Source organism: Sus scrofa, chromosome 6 (genome assembly GCF_054392235.1).
Source record: "Sus scrofa isolate SSC_HxYL_T2T_F1_AM1 chromosome 6, Sscrofa_HxYL_maternal_Yorkshire_Landrace_v2.0, whole genome shotgun sequence".
NCBI classification, from domain to species: domain Eukaryota; kingdom Metazoa; phylum Chordata; class Mammalia; order Artiodactyla; family Suidae; genus Sus; species Sus scrofa.
In genome coordinates this window covers 89,070,818-89,088,102 of record NC_139388.1, presented here as the reverse complement: position 1 = coordinate 89,088,102, position 17,285 = coordinate 89,070,818, and the positions used below count along the sequence as shown (strand labels likewise).

The following is a 17,285-nucleotide window of genomic DNA, read 5'->3' as shown; positions in this document are numbered from 1 at the left end:
CCCTCTGTGGTCTGGTCGTGTTATCATCCTGCGAAAAACCACCACGCAGGGGCAGAAAGCGAATATTTATCTTGCTCACATCCATAAATATCTTTGGAACAGGTAAAAGTAATTACAGATAGCTGGAGGCAGATGTCTTCTGTAAGACACGGGTGTACTGCAGAGTAGAACGTGTGTGTGTGTGTGTGTGTGAAATTCAAGGACACCTGCCTGATCCAGAGATCGGGCATAGGAGCATGGTTGCTTCTCACACAGATACAGAAAAAGTACATGGCATCTCTCCTATAAGATTGTTGCCGTGTGAAATTATGTTTGCCCCTTGGCTCTCGAAGGGGCAGCTGACATAGCAGGGCAGGGATTTGACTCTGTAGCCTCCATCGTTTGCTCTGGTTAGATCAGGGCAGAGGGGTTGGAGGACAGGAAGGGACTATACACCTGACAGTATTGAAGGGAGGGTGATAAGACAAGTTTATTTTCAGTTAATTTCAGGTATTTTCCTTATTAGCATCCTCCTCTTAATTTCCTTGATTTGCCCTAACAGACATGAGGAGTGGTGTGGCCAACTCCAAACAAGAGGTAATATAAAAGTCGCTAGTGCTTGGTTAGGAAATGTTTTCTGAGTGTTGTGATAGGATTGGAGGTCAGGGAAGAATGACCTTTACAATTCTTTTTAGTTCAGGGTAGTGTTAAAATAAATGTCCACCCCAAGCACATGTTCTCTGGAAAGTGAGAGAGACCTAGCCATCCCAAAGTGCGGAGTCATTGAGGGGTCATTGAGTCTGGCAGACAGCCCTTATAGTGACACTCAGTAGCTCACTCTGTGCTTCTGTCACAGCCACTAAGAGGTGGTAATTAAATCTTAGGGTCATAAAACAGCTGGCCATCTTTTCTCACTGGGGCCCCCTGGTGGTTGGGGTGGAGGTAGGGGTGAATGCTGAGCTATTCTGGAAGGGAGCAAGTAGGTGGAGTGCTTTGGTTACCAGTATTTGTAGAAGAATAGCAGCTGCACAGATATGCACATTCATATGTGTATATACACACATTATGTACACATGTGAACTTGCACATGCGTGCACGGGTTTGGGTGGGTGGGAACCACTAATGCTTCCTAGAGAGTTCTGGGCAGTTAATGGGAGGAGGGGAACCAGTGGCAGAAATCCCGTCTGATGTGCTAAGGGATCAAAATGTCCTCAGGGAGAGGTCTGTGGCCATGGAGATCATTAGAAATAATCAGGATCCCTGCTGCTTTAGCCCATTCTTGCCCTGACCATGCAAATTCCTCTACCAGGAATTGAAAGTAAGGCTAAAGTTCTTAAAAAACCAGATAAGTAAAGAGGTGCCATGCCATTCAGGGGCACTGGAATGCTGGCATGGGAGAAGAAATATGCAGTTGATTTGAACAACTTCCTGAGTCCTCAGTGTAAAAACTGCTAACCGGGAGTTTCCACTGTGGTTCAGCAGTAAAGAACCTGACGAGTATCCATGAGGACACAGGTTTGATCCCCAGCCTCACTCAGTGGGTTAAGGATCTGGAGTTGCTGTGAGCTGTGCTGTAGGTCGCAGAGATGGCTTGGATCTGGTGTTGCTGTGGCTGTGGCGTAGGCCGGCAGCTGCAGCTTCAGTTTGACTCCTAGCCTGGGAACCTCCATATGCCTCGGGTGCAGCCCTAAAAAGCCCCCCCTCACCCCTCCCCCCCCGAAAAAACCTTGCTAACTGGTAGGTGCTTGGAATATTTGATTTGGTTGGGAGCTCGTCTTGTCTACTGACAGCTACTTGTCTTCATTTCTATCCCAGGGACGATGGGAAAGAGGCACTCAAATTCTACACAGACCCTTCGTACTTCTTTGATCTTTGGAAGGAGAAGATGCTGCAGGACACCAAGGATATCATGAAAGAGAAGAGAAAGCACAGGGTGAGGGGAAGGGGGCCTCTGTTCTACACATCAGTAGGCACGATTGTGGAGGGGGGATAAAAAGGAAGCCAGTCTTATGTGAAGTGATCATTCCGAGTGGCTGGTTGCTTGGATGCCAGGTGAGACTCTTAAAAAAATGTGTCCACTCCAAGCACAACCAAGATGAAAGTATAAATCACACCAAAAATGTGTTTGTTCCCCTCAGCGCTATTAACAGGCGAGTATATTCAGGCTGAGTTTTAGAAATTGACTTTTCTATTCACCATTTATTTCTCTTGCAATTTGCACCTGACTCTGCTGGACACTCAAACTAGGCTAGTCCCTTCCCCGCCAGTTTTGCAGCTCGTTTCTCAGATCAGCACAAGGCTCTACAGTGTTTGATTTGTAACAGGAGCGGTTTAACACCTTGACTACTGGTTGGGCGGGGCAGAGGTGGGGGCCTAGGCCTACACTGGTAGATGCTCCCCCCAGACTCCCAGTGATGTGTGTAAGCATATGACCTACCAGGTACAACCTCACAATCCCATTAGTGTGGCTGCCAGGAGGCCCAAGAGAGTGCCAGGGGCTAGTGCAGCTGCACAGGCTGAAGAATTCTTCTTTGCTTGTTTTGGTTTGTTTTTAACTATTTCCTTATATCTGTCCCAGATATCTGTCGCCGTCATTATTTCTCTTCTCTCTTGACTGACCTTTGTGGCATAGCAAATAACAGTTTACTAACTTCCTAACAATTAGAGCTGCTCAAAACCATGAATGAGTTACCCAAAGAGGTAATGGGGTTTCATTGCTAGAAATGTTTGAGTGTGGGATTGAGGAACTGTGTTTGATCCCAGGAGGTGGTTTGGATTAGATGACCTCTAGGTCACTCTAAACCCAGCAGTTCTATGAATTCTGTAGTTACCGTATGCTCTCTAGGCATAGACAGCATATGCATGGGTGTATATCCGTGAAAGTGATGGAATTTTACTGAATAACTTTGGGAAGTGTTTTATTAAGGCTTTTCTGTTTCTTTTCATTATAGAAAGAAAAGAAAGATAATCCAAATCGAGGGAATGTAAACCCACGTAAAATCAAGACACGTAAGGAAGAGTGGGAGAAAATGAAGATGGGTCAAGAATTTGTGGAATCCAAAGAAAAGCTGGGGCCGTCTGGGTAGGTGATGCTTTTGTTCTCTTGGTAGCATTCTTGGAAGGGGCTGGGTACCCGAGGGCAGCCGTCTGACAGCTTATGTGTGACACCTTTCATACACCCTTAAGTCTGGCTCTGTGGCTTAAATCAATACCACTGTTAATCAGCTACTTTAAAGTGCCTCTGTCTGGTGATTAAAATTTGCTAAAAAAAAAAAATCAAGAGACTCAAGCAGTTTAAATGAGATGACCAGAATGGCCTGGAAAAAGAATGCCCATGGCTTTTAGTGCCCTTGCTCTTCCAGACATGGCTATGTCTGAGGGCCTCAAAGGAAAGACTAGAAAGGGAAGAAAAGTGGTCTTGGAAGGCCTTTGCCTCCAGAGTGTTGATTTGAAGGTCATGGCTAAGAGCTGGGCATTTCACTGGTGTGGGGAGGGCCAGGCAGAGAATTTGTGCACATCGCCAAAGCCACTTCTCAGTCAGCCTTTGTCAGTCTTGGGAGAGAGGCTGGCCAAGGGGCTGAAGCCGACCTCAGAGGCAGTGTGGGAACAGTCGCACGGCTAGCATTGAGGCTGTATATCTCTGTGGAGAAATAGTAGATGTCAGTCTGACCCCGTTTCCCAATTCCAAATCACACTAGAGGTTTAAAAGGAAAAAAAAAAAAAAATGGTTTGAAAGCTTGGTTTGATTCTTATCCTGGTGTCTGACCTGTGTGACATTCAAAGCCAAGTCACCACGACTGCTTGGCATGAATGTCGCGCTGGTTTTTCCCCTAAATACCTTGCATCCTGGCTGTCAGAGAACCATGCCAGCCCATGCCGGGTGTCTAGGGACGATAAAAGGAAAGAGTGGAGTTGTCCTTGCTTTTAGGAATAACTCTACCATGAAAATCTTGACTTTCAGAAATCTTGACACTTCTGACACTTGTTCTTCCTGGATTAAGAGATTTGTTTTAAAGAGTGATGAAGATGGTGAGAGGAAAAGTGAACCTTTCTTTCTACAGGGGGATCAGCCCCGAGGGTACCTCCATTAGCTTCACCTCCCAATAAAAAGGGGCCATTTTGTTCTGTGGCCCCATCCTGTTCAGACAGGCCCTTGTCATAAGAAGGTTCTCTAAGGCCAGAAGCGTGCATGTCCAGGATGCCGAGCAAACTTGTCTGTCTGTCTGTCTGTCTCTGTGTAATTGGAGTGGTGAAAATGAACACTTTGCCTCCCATTTTACTGTTGTCCAAGAGGTTTGGGCAGGCTGCACAGCTGGTCCACATGGACATCCTTGTTGGTGAACCTATAAAGAGATGTGCCAAGTCCTTGGGGATTTTCCACATCAGAGCATCATTCGATTCTGTTAGCTCCCTCCAAATCTGTTCTCCCTGTGATCTGCTTTAGATAAGTTCCGTAGAACCCAACAATGGTGGGAAGAAGCAGGAGGTGCTAGCTGCTTCTTGGTGTATTCGTGCTTGTTTGGAAGTTTGTTGCTGTTCACTCAGCGCAGATTTACCCAAGGCCCAGTGCTCTGGGGGACAGGTTTTCATGAGGCAAGCCCTAGCACCCCACTTTAATCCACAGCTCATTTTGTTAAATGAGAGACCTAGCAGAGACCACATCTGACTACCACATGACAACTTGTATTTGTCCTCAGCTTGGCTTTGCAATCAGATGCCCTCTTGGCCTTTGAGCACTCCAGAGGCTTGCCGACCTCAAAACCAGTCTGTGTGCCAGTCATGTGTTTGCAGCTCAGTAGCCTTGGGACTTGGCTTTGCCCTTTGCCACAAGACAAACTGGGATTTGGGTTCTGGGCTTCCCCTAACATTTGGAAGTGAATTTAAAGGAACTGCTGTTTGACAAGGCCAACACTGGGAAAGGAACAGCATGGTTTTGATAATCTGAGTTGAGTCCCATTTCCACAGACAATCCAGCAGAAATATCTGGGAGATATTTAGTAATAGAATATTTAGGCCTAAAATAGTCAGTGCAACGGAAACTCTATGGGAAATATACTAATTTTATTTCTCCCTAATAGCTTGTATATCACATGCATTCTTGTGGGGTCTTTTAAGAAAACAAGAGTACCACTCAGACTTTAAATGACAGTTCTGGCATTGTGTTCCTTGTCAGGTATCCACCCACCTTGGTGTATCAGAACGGCAGCGTTGGCTCTGTTGAGAATGTGGATGCAAGCAGCTACCCACCACCACCACAGTCAGACTCTACTTCTCCACCTTCTCCTTCCTTCTCTGAGGACAGCTTGCCTCCCCCACCAGCAGAATTCAGGTAAATGGTGGTACCTCTTCCATCTACTCTGGGTGGTTAAATACCAACGAACAAAGGAAGAATTCTAAATCCAGGCCAGAATGACTTCAGGCCAGTCTGTCTAGATAGTAGAAATAATTAATATTTATTAAGTGTTTGTGAGGTACCAGGCATTATGCCAAACACTGTGTATGTTACTTAATCTTCACAAGAATCCTCTTGAGGTAAGTACCCATTTTACAGATGAGTGAAGAGTGAAGCACAGAGAGGTCAGTGAACTTACCTGAGATCACACAGCTGGTAAGAGGCAGTCATGATTAGAAAACAGGTCAGTCTAACTCCAGAATCTTTGATCTTAACTACTAGGTATTCCTGAACAGAAAGAAGTCACCAACTTAACTCTTGTTTTTTAACTTAGCATTGACTCGGCATGAAATAAAGTGGTCTCCTCTGTTGCTGTCCACATAATATTAAACAGGGAAGAAAGGGGGCATATGCTATGGAACAGACACCTTGCCCAGTTGTCTAGGAACCTAGCGGATAGTCACCTTTTTTTCCTCTTGCCTCTAGTTCATTTCACTGTTGGATAGAATCTCCAGAAAGAATGTCAAAGGAAAGGAGATGAAACTTAGAATCTGACCATTTTGATATATGTCAGTGTCCCTGGCAGAGGTGAATAGAGGAAGAGTGAGCAGGTAGTGGCTGAAAAGGGAAGGAATCTGAGGAGTGTTCAGATTTCTGTGTTTCCTCATAATCACTGTTCATCCTGATGCCTGACACATGAGAGCTTTGTAAGGTATGCTTTTCTCCTTGGACAGGGTTTAATCAGAGATTGAATATTTTGAAGTTCCCTCAGATGGAGCCCTAAAGCAGTGTTGTCACCCCCCGCCCCATTCTTGGCTCTTGAAACCACTAATCCCAAATCTCCTTCTGCCTCCCCAATCACTTCTTGCTGGTTGCCCTGTTGGATTCAGCAGCTAAAGCTCGAAGGTCTGTGGAAAATTCCAAGATGGATGCTTTTCTAAGGAGTAGCTATTAGTGCAGGGCAGATACAAAGCTGGAAAAAAGGAGCCCTTCAGCCCACACATGGCCTGAAACCATGCAGCCACAGTCTAACCCAGGAGTCTGCACCTTAATCCTCTTTCAACCTGGGTCAGGTCTGGCGGCACGTTCATTTCCCGTCTCCGCTGACCCTCGGGCCCTCGTTTTCTCTCAAGTTTTTCCACATGCGCACTGAAGGTGCATTCACCTAAATCTGTACCCTGCTCAGGTCTGGTCAGCTTGGCTTGGATTTCCTGCCCTCACAAGATCTGGTGCATGTTAATAGCCTGTGGAACAGAGCCTGGTGGGTGGTGGTGGTTGAATTTTTATTCCAGTTCGTTCTTGCATGCCTTCTTGATCCCGGTTCCAGGATTGAACTGACCCTTCCTTTTAGAGGGGGGTTCAAGAGGGTGCCTTCCCTCGGAGAGCTGAAAGGTTTGAGGGGGACCTGAGAGATGATCTTGGCCAGCCCTTACCCGTTGGAGGAATCCTAAGTCCACTTCTTTTAGGTAGTTTTTCTCAATTTGTTTTACTCCTCTGCTGATGGGAAGCTCATTATCTTACAAGGCTGATCATTTCATTGTTAGTCTGTTCTCACCATTCCCAGGATTTTCTTTCTGTTGGAGCCAAAATGAAATGACATCAACCAAAATGAACCTAGGCTTATGGATAAGCCTGGCTAGAGGTGGATGTTTGCATCCTGAGAGTGATGGTGGGTCTTTTTTCTTTGTCCTTCTAGCTACCCAGCAGACAGTAACCAAAGAGGGTCTGGCCTGGCTGGACCCAAAAGATCCAGTGTGGTCAGCCCAAGCCATCCACCACCAGCTCCTCCTCTGGGCTCTCCGCCAGGCCCCAAACCCGGCTTTGCTCCACCACCTGCCCCTCCGCCTCCACCTCCGATGATGAGCACTCCACCCCCACCACCACCTGGAGGATTTGGGTCTTCAGGGACCCCACCACCACCTTCACCCCCATCTTTCCCACCTCACCCCGATTTTGCTGCCCCTCCACCTCCTCCCCCACCTCCGGCAGCTGACTACTCAACTCTGCCACCACCTCCCTTGTCCCAGCCAGCAGGAGGAGCGCCTCCCCCTCCCCCTCCTCCCCCTCCCCCGGGGCCCCCTCCTCCCCCTTTCAGTGGTACAGATGGCCAGCCTGCCGCACCTCCGCCACTTTCTGATACCACCAAGCCCAAGTCCTCCTTGCCTCCTGTGAGCGATGCCCGCAGCGACTTGCTTTCAGCCATCCGTCAAGGTAAAATCCTAGTGGTGGAGCCAGGATCATGGAACCTTGTCTTTCTGCAGCTGGGATGACGAATTGGAGGGTGGGCAAGGGGTTCTGTGCCCTTCCAAGGGAATAGCATTTTTCCTTTTCTTTTTTGGCCATACCCATGGCGTATGGAAATTCCCGGGATCAAACCTGAGCTGCAGCTATGACCTCTGCCACAGCTGGGACACCACCAGAGCCTTAACCCACTGCACCAGGCCAGGGATCAAACCCACACTGCCACAGAGACAATGCAGGATCCTTAACCCACTGCATCACAGCAGGAACTCCCAAGGGAATAGCTTTTGTTGGGTGGGGACGCATTGGGAACTTGGACCTCGAATCTGCCTGAAGAAAGGCTTCATTCTACAAATACAAGGTTTATATTTCTTTCTACCTTGGCTTAAAGTAAAGGATTTTTGGAGTTGCCTGGTGGCCCCTAGCAGGTTGGGGGTCCGGTGTTATCACTGCTGTGGCTGGGGTCACTGCTGTGGCCTGGGTTTGACTCCTCGGCCAGGAATTTCTGCATGTCGTGGGCAGGGCCAAATAAGTAAAGGATCCTGGGGATCCTGAAATCTTTGAATTCCTTGGAAGCTTATGCTTTGCGTGTGTTTTCGTCCACTTTGTGTCCCAGAGAAAAACAAAAATCACTGTCCTAGAAGCTAGTTCCTCAGCCGAACTCAGACACTTCCTGTCCTCTCCTTTTTTGCCTTTCATATTCTTCCTCCCTGCTCTCCCCTCTTCCAACCCTGTTCCTTCTTCCCTGGTATCCCATCCCTCGCCTTCCTCTCATCCTACCTTCCTCCCCTTCTCACCATCTCAACCTCATCTCACCATCGTAGAGCGTTTATTCTCCTTCTGTCAGAGGCTAGTTCTGGCCCCAAAGGGTTTCTTCTGTTGGATCCTCAGGGAGTTGAAGGGTTATCTAGAAGAGAAAACGGAGGGCAGCTGAGCTCCGTGAAAATCAATGAATTGGCCAGACTGTGTGCCCACACGTGGGGTGCGGTGGCCACTCCCGCTCGGAGCCTCATGAGGAGTACCATCCTCCCAGCCTCAGCGTGGATACCGGGAAGAATGGCAGGATTCCCTTCAGGTGCACCTGTGCCACTGGAGCCACAGTTTCGTAACAGCTCTTGTCCTGCTGTCCCAGAGGATCCTTCTTTCTCTTTGTCCTTTCCGCTCCCCACCACCACCAGGTCCACGCCCTGTTCCTCCATCCTGGATGGATTCTAAGACTGACTCAGCTCCTTAACCCTTCTCTCTCCCACCAGGCTTTCAGCTGCGCAGGGTTGAGGAGCAGCGGGAACAAGAGAAGCGGGATGTCGTGGGCAACGATGTGGCCACCATCTTGTCGCGTCGCATTGCCGTGGAGTACAGCGACTCAGAAGACGACTCCTCTGAGTTTGATGAGGATGAATGGTCGGATTAACTCTTCTGCCTGCTGCCCGCCTCCTTTTTCTTTCCTTCCTACCTGCCTTCCTTGATGCCTACCCCAGCAGTCCCAAAGGGAGAAAAGGGAGGAAAAAAAGAATTTCAAGGGGCCAAAGCCTTCCCTGAAGCAACCAAAGATATATCCAAGCACTTCTCCAAATCACCATGTATTTCCCGTCTCCCCATGGGGCTCCTGAGAGTCAGTAGCCTAGGAGATGTTCCCTCCTCCCTTCCAGTGCTTGTTACTTACTGAGGAGAAGGAAAAACCCCAAAGCAGGTCCCTTTGATTGGGTATAAACCGAAGTTGGTGCCTTCCCCTAGGAGCCATTTTCTGTGGTCTTCTTCCAGAATCCTTGCCCTCAGCCACGTGGAATAATGCCAGCCATCTTCTGATCCTAAAGCCTGCGTGGCCACAGCTGGCCCCTTTCTCTTGCACTAAGGGGGCAGAGCAGGCCGCACTCCCCAGTGCCTCACCTTTCCGCTCTTATTAGCAGGGTGGGGTGACTTTTTGTTAGGCCATCTTTATGTCTGGGTAGCCTTTAATCCTGGAGCCATCAAGCCCCTAAACATCTCACCCCCCTCTGCTTAGAAATGATGCCTTTCTTAAGACAGGGGAGGTTGCCTCCGGCCCAGGCTTCCTCTCCTGAATGTGATATCCTTGTGTCCCTTAAATGCCCCTCCCTCACCACTAGGTGCCTTCAAGCACCATAGCCCTGTTCTAACCTCTAACACTCGTGACCAAACTAGCCCTGACACACAGGGATCTGGGCGTTCGCTGGCTGTCAGGAGCCAAGCTTCTAGAGACCTGGAACTGCAGGACTAGAAGAACGGTGGAACTCCTTGGGTCCTGCCTTCTTAACGATGCTAAAGCCTAGAGATGGGACGTGACTTGCTCAAGGTCGCACAGTTGGATAGTATCAGAGCTAGAGCCCAGAGTTCCTGGTTTCAAGTCACTTGTGCTTTCTGGGACCAAATAGAGGGCACCTGCTGGAGCCCTGGCAGAGCAGCATTGGCGCTGTACTACTGTGGACCTCACCATAGCAGAGGCCCAGTAGAAGGGCTCAGGGCCCGTGCCAGGCCTCTCAGTGCTGCTTAGAGCCTTGTAGCCTCTTGTAATTCTTTGCTCTCCCTTTCCTATCACCAGCCAAGCACCTGGCCTGGAGAGCTGCCTTTTTGGGGGAACCAGAGGTAGTGAGAGAAGGAAGGGGCTAGGCAGCAGGACAGGTGCTGCTTTCAATTCCCCTGCAGCTCCTCCCCCTTTTATTTCCCCAGTTTAGGCATTGATTCTGCCAGCTGTAGAAACTTCAGTCCCTCAGGCTGGCAGCCGCCGCAGGTAGCTGCCTGGGGGGCCTGGCAGCCGAGGGGCAAGCTAAAGGCAGAAGGACTCTGGGTCTTGTCTTCAGCTCCCTTCTCACTGCATACAGTGATGTTCCCTCCCTCGCTCCCCCCTTTTCTCAGAGCTAATACACAGGTGCTATTATTCAGAAAAAAACTGGTCAGCTTTGGCCAACAGTGAGGTTTCTTCTCTTCTGCCCTAACTATTGTGTAGCCTGTTGTGCTGAAACTGGCTTTGCTGGCTTTCAGAGCCCTGAAACAAAGAGAAACAGGATCTGTCTCTACCCAGCACAGCAAATGGTTATAGTAATTGCCAAAGCCCTCATAAACCCCTCCGGCTTGAGGAGAGCGTGTAATCACGGGCACTGCCGCCATGCCCTGGCTGAATGCTCCCCCTCTGCTTGCCCTCCTTGAACTTGGGGCGTGGGGACTGAGCCTTTCGAGGCCAGCACGCTCTCCTGCAGGGGCTGCTCCGGAGTGTGCCCTCCTTCTTCTCCCCAGATCAGGTGTCTCTGGCCCCAGGCTCCCGTGCTGAGCTGCTGAGCGTACCAGGCTGTGTGCGCTCCCACCTTGCTTCCCGCCCTGCGCCCTGGAAGCCGAGGGTGCTTTCTTTAGAGCTCTAAAATGGCTGTTGAAGGTGCCCCCGGCTGCAGCCCAGCAGTGGCTGAAGCGCAGGCAGAGGGCAGTGGTTCTCCTAAATAGGAGCCCTGGGGCCTGGCCAGGCCAGGCCAGGGTTTGGGCCTAATGGCTTTGACTAAATTATCCCATCCCCCTCCTTTCCGGAAAAGGGGGAGCCAGCGCCACTCACTATCATTCTGCTCTGACCTTGAAGGGGGCGGTGTTGGCCTGGCTTCTGGAATGGACAGAGCCCGCCATGGAAAGGGCTGGGGGCAGGAGGGGGAGGGGGGGCACTGCCTGCGGAAGGTAGGATTAGATCATTAGCTCAGTGACCTCCTAGGGTTTCGATGTGCTGTGTTCTCATCCTACAGCTGGTTTGGTAATGATCTGCAAGTCCCGGAGAGCAACAGCACAGCTCTGCCTGACGCTCTCATTAAAATCTATGCAGCCAAGCTCGGTGCTTTGTAGCAGCCGGCCTTGCGAAGCCTCCTCAGCTCGGGGGGCTGGGGACCCAGTCAGCCGAGAGGCCCTCTGGGCGCTACTTATGCATATGTGCACCAAGAAAAAAAAAAAAAAAAAAAAAAAGCTTCTTTAAACCTAGAGCCCTTTAAGATGATAAAGGACCCTGTGCAGGTAATTGTGTGTCTTTGGAATCCTGTAATTGTAGAATGCGAAGTTTAGTGATTCTCTAAACTGGGCTAAGGCTGGTAAGAGTATGGAGCAGTGGCCCCTGAGGACTCCAAGGGCTGAAGCCAAGGAGCCACCCCCCCCTTCCCTGGTCTGCCCAGCCCAGGGGACCTGCCCCATTCCTGTGGCCCAGGGGCCCAGCTTCCAGTCAGCAGTGTCAAAAGTGACCTGTGGCTCTGCCGTGGCTGTGAGACGAGTACATTCCAAAGGAGCAGCCACGGGGAGGGGGTAGGCGCAGCCATCCCTTGGAGGCTCAGAGCAGCTGGCCCAGGCTCCAGCTCGCCTTCAACAGAAGCTCAAGCGTCCTCAGAAACGACCCTGGCCAATGTCACCGCAGAGCTATGGCGGTGTTGTCAGGGCTAATGTGAAATCTCTTCCCGTGGCGCCGATCCTCCGGCTCTGCAGCGCCAGCTCGAACAGATTGAGGTCTCTGTGGCTTTGGTGACCCTGCTTAAGCATTCCCACCGTGTCCCAGCTCTGCTCTCAGCCTGCCTCCCGCTGCACCCCCCTCACCTGACCTTAGGCCTAGGGAGGGGGGGGCAGTGCCCCAAGGCCAGGGGCTTCTGCTCGGAGAGCTGTCAGGCTTCCTGAGGACATCAGGCTTTGAGGTCCAACCAACTTGGGGTCCAGCTGACCTGGGACCAGCAGTGTCAAAAGTGACCTGTGGCTCTGCCGTGGCTGTGAGATGAGTACATTCCAAAGGAGCAGCCACGGGGAGGGGGTAGGCTCAGAGATGTGCCTCATCCTGTGCTTCAGGAAGGGCTAGGGAACAATTTTGTTATTGTATTAACTTTACTCAGTTAACTCACTTGAGAAATTAACCAATTTTTACTTTCTGTCTAGAATGATGTATGTGTAGGGAAGTAAGCCGTAATGTTCCCAAAGTGCCTTGTTTTCTCTGATATAAATATATTTATAAGGATCTGGTCCAGTGGATTCTTGGGTGTGTTTGCGACATCAAGATTTTCAGGGCTGGGCACGTGTCTGGATGTGTGGGGATACAGTCTGACAGTGGGTCCCCTTGCCCGGAAGATGGGAAAGGAGCTTCAAGTGGAGATCTGAGCAGTGGGGTTAACACCTCTTCCCCCCCCCCCCCCCCCTGCCGCCGCCGCCGCCGCCGCCGCCGCAAAAGAGACCTTTCCTCCTCACCCTACTCCTCTCAGGTCCTTAGAAGGATGTCCAATTTTCCAAAGCTCTGTGCCTCCAAGCCTGGTCTCATTTAAGTCCCTGCCAGGGCTCATGTGTGTGCTATGTTAGCACCCCAGTGACCAGAATATTCCATGTAATTGCTTTATGTATACATGTGAATACATAAATGCCAGCATTTAAAATAATTTGATAAAGTCTGGGTAGCCAATCAGCCACCTCTATGTGTGTGTGTGTGTGTGTGTGTGTGTGTGTGTGTGTGTGTGAAGCAGGCATTCCAAGGGGGCAACATCCACAGGTGGTGGCCAGAGCTTCAGAGGGAGGTAGGTCAGTGTGGGTGGGCCTGGAGGGTCTGGACCGTGCGCTGTGTGGGAGGTGGGGGATGAAGGCCAGAAACCATTTGGGTTTAGGAGGAGACCCAGCTGGGGGACCTAGAGGCCCTTCTCAGCTGGCCCCGTGGGGTGTGCCAGGGTTGGGGGAGACAAGCTGCTGGCAGCTCCCTGCACCAGGCAGGAGAGGAGCACAGGCTGAATGCTGATGCTGCTTCCCAACATCTGGCCGGCATCTTGTCTGCTTCTCAGACCCAAGCAACTTACCTTAAATAGAACGATTTACAATGGAATCCGATAAAAGGTTCAGGCTGCTGCACGCCCCCTCTCCTGCCTCCCAAGCAAGGGGGCTGGGTTTATATTCTGACCCAAAAAAATGACCTACCCAGGAAGCAACGGTTGTTCCGAGCACAGCTGCTGCGGGTAACTGTCCCTGGGGGTAATTTATGAGCAGACACCCAGTTCCGGGCCCAGCAGACGCAGTCGGGTGGCCCGGGAGAAGGGTGGGAGCAGGGTTGGTGACTTGGCTGGTCACGCCTGCTGTTCAGTCACCCACTGGCATCCCTGGAGAGGGGGCAGAAGTTTTGAATTGTCAGCAACTGCTGCGCCAGCCACTCTGAGCTCATCGCTGGAGGTGGGGGTGCGGGGGTGTGTGGGGGGGGGGCGGGAGCCGGCTCACCCCTGCGGAGCCCCTCGCTCCACCCTCCTGCTCAGGCCCGTGTTTAGTCAGCACTTGGCTTCCCGAGGCCGATGACTGACAGGCAGCCAGACACCCTCCCTGGGAGAAGACAAAATGGTGGTGTCGGGAGCCGCCCTTGCTGGGGAATTGGAAGGAATGTGGCTCTGGGAAGCAGAAGGCCTGAGCTTACATTTCCTGCTCCTCTGCGTAAGATCTTCAGCTCTTTTTTTTTTTTTTTTTTTTTCTGGTCTTTCCGTCTTTTCTAGGGCCGCTCCCGCAGCATATGGATGTTCCCAGGTTAGGGGTCTAATCGGAGCTACAGCCGCTGGCCTACACCACAGCCACAGCAACGTGGGATCCGAGCCACGTCTGCGACCTATACCACAGCTCACAGCAACGCCGGATCCTTAACCCACTGAGCAAGGCCAGGGATCGAACCCGCAACCGCATGGTTCCTAGTCAGATTCGTTAACCACTGCGCCACGACGGGAACTCCAAGAGCTTCAGTTCTTTGGACTAATCCAGAGAAGCATGAGCATTTACTGAGTGCTTGCCCAAGACTGCATGCGCTTTATTTCAACCTTATGTGCCAAGGGTCTCCCATTTACACATGAGAAAAACAGACTCAGAGAGGTGAAGTGAGTTGCCTAAAATCACATAGCCGGCCAGGAGCAGAGCCACAGGTCGCTCGTGGGTGCTCTGCTACGCAACTTAAACAGCTTTCAGAATCTCTCTCCATCTAGGATCACGGCCTTGGATGTCATAGGCGGTGTGCTAAAGCTCTTGTGTTTTGGTCTACCTGACCCCTGGTGCCCAGATTTATAGATGATGGTTATTTTTGCTCTTGCTTTAAAAAATCTGATCTGGACTGAGGGCCCAGCTATCCTAGACCTTTAGAATTAGAAGTACCCTGTCCCCTCAGTGTCCTGAAACAAAATGGGCTGGGGCTTCTGACAGACACACCCTCAGTACGTGCACACACACCTGTTCAGGTACACACGTTTCTGCACACTGACATGGAGACACCTGCACACGTGAGTAGGCACATTTGAGAACCCAGGCCCAGGGACACGTGCATACAGAGCCATGTCTTTGTGGAAGCAAGGGCACAGATCAGCACACAGTTATAGGAACATGTAAACGCAAGCCAACCTCACAAAGTCCTCAGGAGCCACCCCTCCCTTTGTGCTGTCTCTGCCAGTTCCTCGCTGCCCCCTCCTGGCCGCCTGGTGGCCAGGGCAACCTGGCACCATTTCCTCTTCTGCTCCGGGGTGGTTGTCCACTAGTTTCCTCCTAGATCATGAGGCTAGGAGCAGTTTCAGGTGCTCCCCAAGACCAACAACCTGCCTCAGCTCCAGGAGTTGAGGGTGACTAGTGGGGGAGTCTGAAGCTAGAGGACAAAAAAATAAGCCTTTTACACCCAAAAGACTCTCGTCATGGTAGAATTGTCAGTGCCATGGTGGCAGGAGTCTGCATAGACACCCTCCCGCCACAGCCAGCAGCCACCCACCCTTGCCTCAGAAGCTGTACACACACCTGCTCACACTCTGCATACATATTTAAAGAGGAGTAGATCAGGACTTCTCTGGTGGGATTTCCGCGTGTTGCAGGCATGGCTAAAAAAACAAAGAGGAGCAGATTTCCCGGCTGAGAAGTCAGAGGTCAGGTCTTGGAGCTTTGACCTTGCAGCTCCGTCTCTAGGCCTCAGCTTCCTCCCCTGTTCAAGAAGGGGTTGGCCAGGATGATGGATGCTGCCCCTCCCCTCTGATGTCTCACTGTGCTTGAGTAAAGCACATTCATAAACGTGACCCAGTGGACTCCTTAAGCCAGTCCTGCAAGGATTACCCACACAAAGCTTTTTATTCCTATTTTATAGTTGAAGAAACAGAAGCACAGAGAGGCGCAGTAATTTTCCCAAGGTCACACAGCTAGTTGGCTGCAGGCATGGAAATAGAAACATCTTTCCAGGGCCCCGAGCTGCCCATAAGAAAGTAGAACACCCCGTGGGCTCGGGCCCAAAACTAAGGAGATTGGAACTACAGAAGCGAAAGCCAGAACCTCTGTCCTTCTGTCTGGGAGCCCAGAAGGAGAACCGAGGGGAGGTCCCAGACTAAGGCATTAGCATAGAGGCTGGGCAAAAGCAACCTGGAACCTGGGTGAGTTCCACTGCGTGCCACCCCCACCTGTAGGCTGCGGGAACCTCCAGCTCCCTATGCCCCTACAAAGCCAGTGGCTGGCTCTGGGCCTTCTCCCTCTTCAGTGCCCACTTGCTAGTTCATCAGGGTAGGCACATACACATGAGGGGTGTGCACGCGTGTTTGGACACTGTTCTTGCATACCCTACAGGTACACTTAGGTGTACGTTCGTAGACATGTGTGACATGTAAATTATGCGCTTGCAAGCTTGTGTACATGTGGCCGTTGCATTTGTGTGTTTAGGTGAAGTGTGCTTGGACGTGCCTATGTAAATCGTCTCTGCATATCTGGCAGGTGAATTTATGGACATGTAAGATTTTGCTTGTATGCGTACCGGGTTTGTTCACGAGTATCCTTGGGTATGTGCAAATGTTCACATCCATTTGTGTGAGGAAGTGGGGTGGAGCATGTCCACCCACACACATGACTGGTAAGTGTGTGTTGAAGTGTGTGTGGGGAAGGCTTAGGTGACTGGATGCACATGAATCTTGGGAGTCCCCTCCCAGGAGAATACGATGCCAGTGTCCCCCCAGCCCTGGTATAGGGGGTGCCCTGCCTGGATCTAGCCAGGCACTGAGCTCACAGCACCCCCACCCCGCCTCTCACACTATTCCCCAGACCCATCCTGCTTGGCCAATTTGCAGCCTCTCGCTCCCAGCTCCTGAGAAGGCCTGCAGCAAAGTCAAGGGGCTGGTGGCCAATTAGCGAGGGGGTTAATCAGGGATCTGGGGACCCCCCGGGGGGCGGGAAGCCAAAGGCAGGCATTGGGACTGGCAGGAGCATGAGCTGCCTGTCACGAGGCTGGGGGAGGGGAGGCTGAGCCAGCCGGATGGTGCTAGAAACCAAGGGTCTGCCTGTGAATTCATGATTGCTGAGCACTGACAGTGAGGAGCCTGTGTACATTGTGTGTGTGTGTACATTGTGTGCAGAAGGACATGTACCTGCACTCAAGTCCTCGAATGTGGTCCTGTATGCAAATGACAGCGGACCCTCTCTGTATGCACATGTGCAGTTTTGTGTCTGTATATATGTGGGTGTGCAGTGGTGTGCAGATGCATCTGGGTACGCATGCATGTCTGGACCTACGTGCACACATGTATATACAAGGGTAAATGTGTGTCTGTGTGTATAAATGTGTGTGCAAGGGCATGTGCATACATTTAAGTGCGTGCTTCTGCATGCAAAGCTTTGCATGTGAAGTTGGTCTACGTACCTGTGCTATGATAGGGAGCTGTGCACAGGTGGACCGAAGTGCAGATACACCCAGATA

General features: G+C 51.1%; 1 protein-coding gene across 2 annotated transcripts in view; it reads left to right on the top strand.

Annotated features, from left to right (window-relative positions):
* Positions 1 to 12,596, top strand: part of WASF2 (WASP family member 2) — a 75,707-nt gene extending 63,111 nt beyond the window's left edge. The window contains 5 exon segments of one of the 2 annotated variants that reach the window (NM_001258444.1): positions 1,795 to 1,912; positions 2,931 to 3,061; positions 5,153 to 5,308; positions 7,068 to 7,582; positions 8,866 to 12,596. In NM_001258444.1, coding sequence (NP_001245373.1) covers positions 1,795 to 1,912; positions 2,931 to 3,061; positions 5,153 to 5,308; positions 7,068 to 7,582; positions 8,866 to 9,023 — 1,078 coding nt within the window. In that variant the 3' untranslated portion in view covers positions 9,024 to 12,596. 2 annotated transcript variants of the gene reach the window in all.
* The last annotated feature ends 4,689 nt before the right edge of the window (positions 12,597 to 17,285 follow it).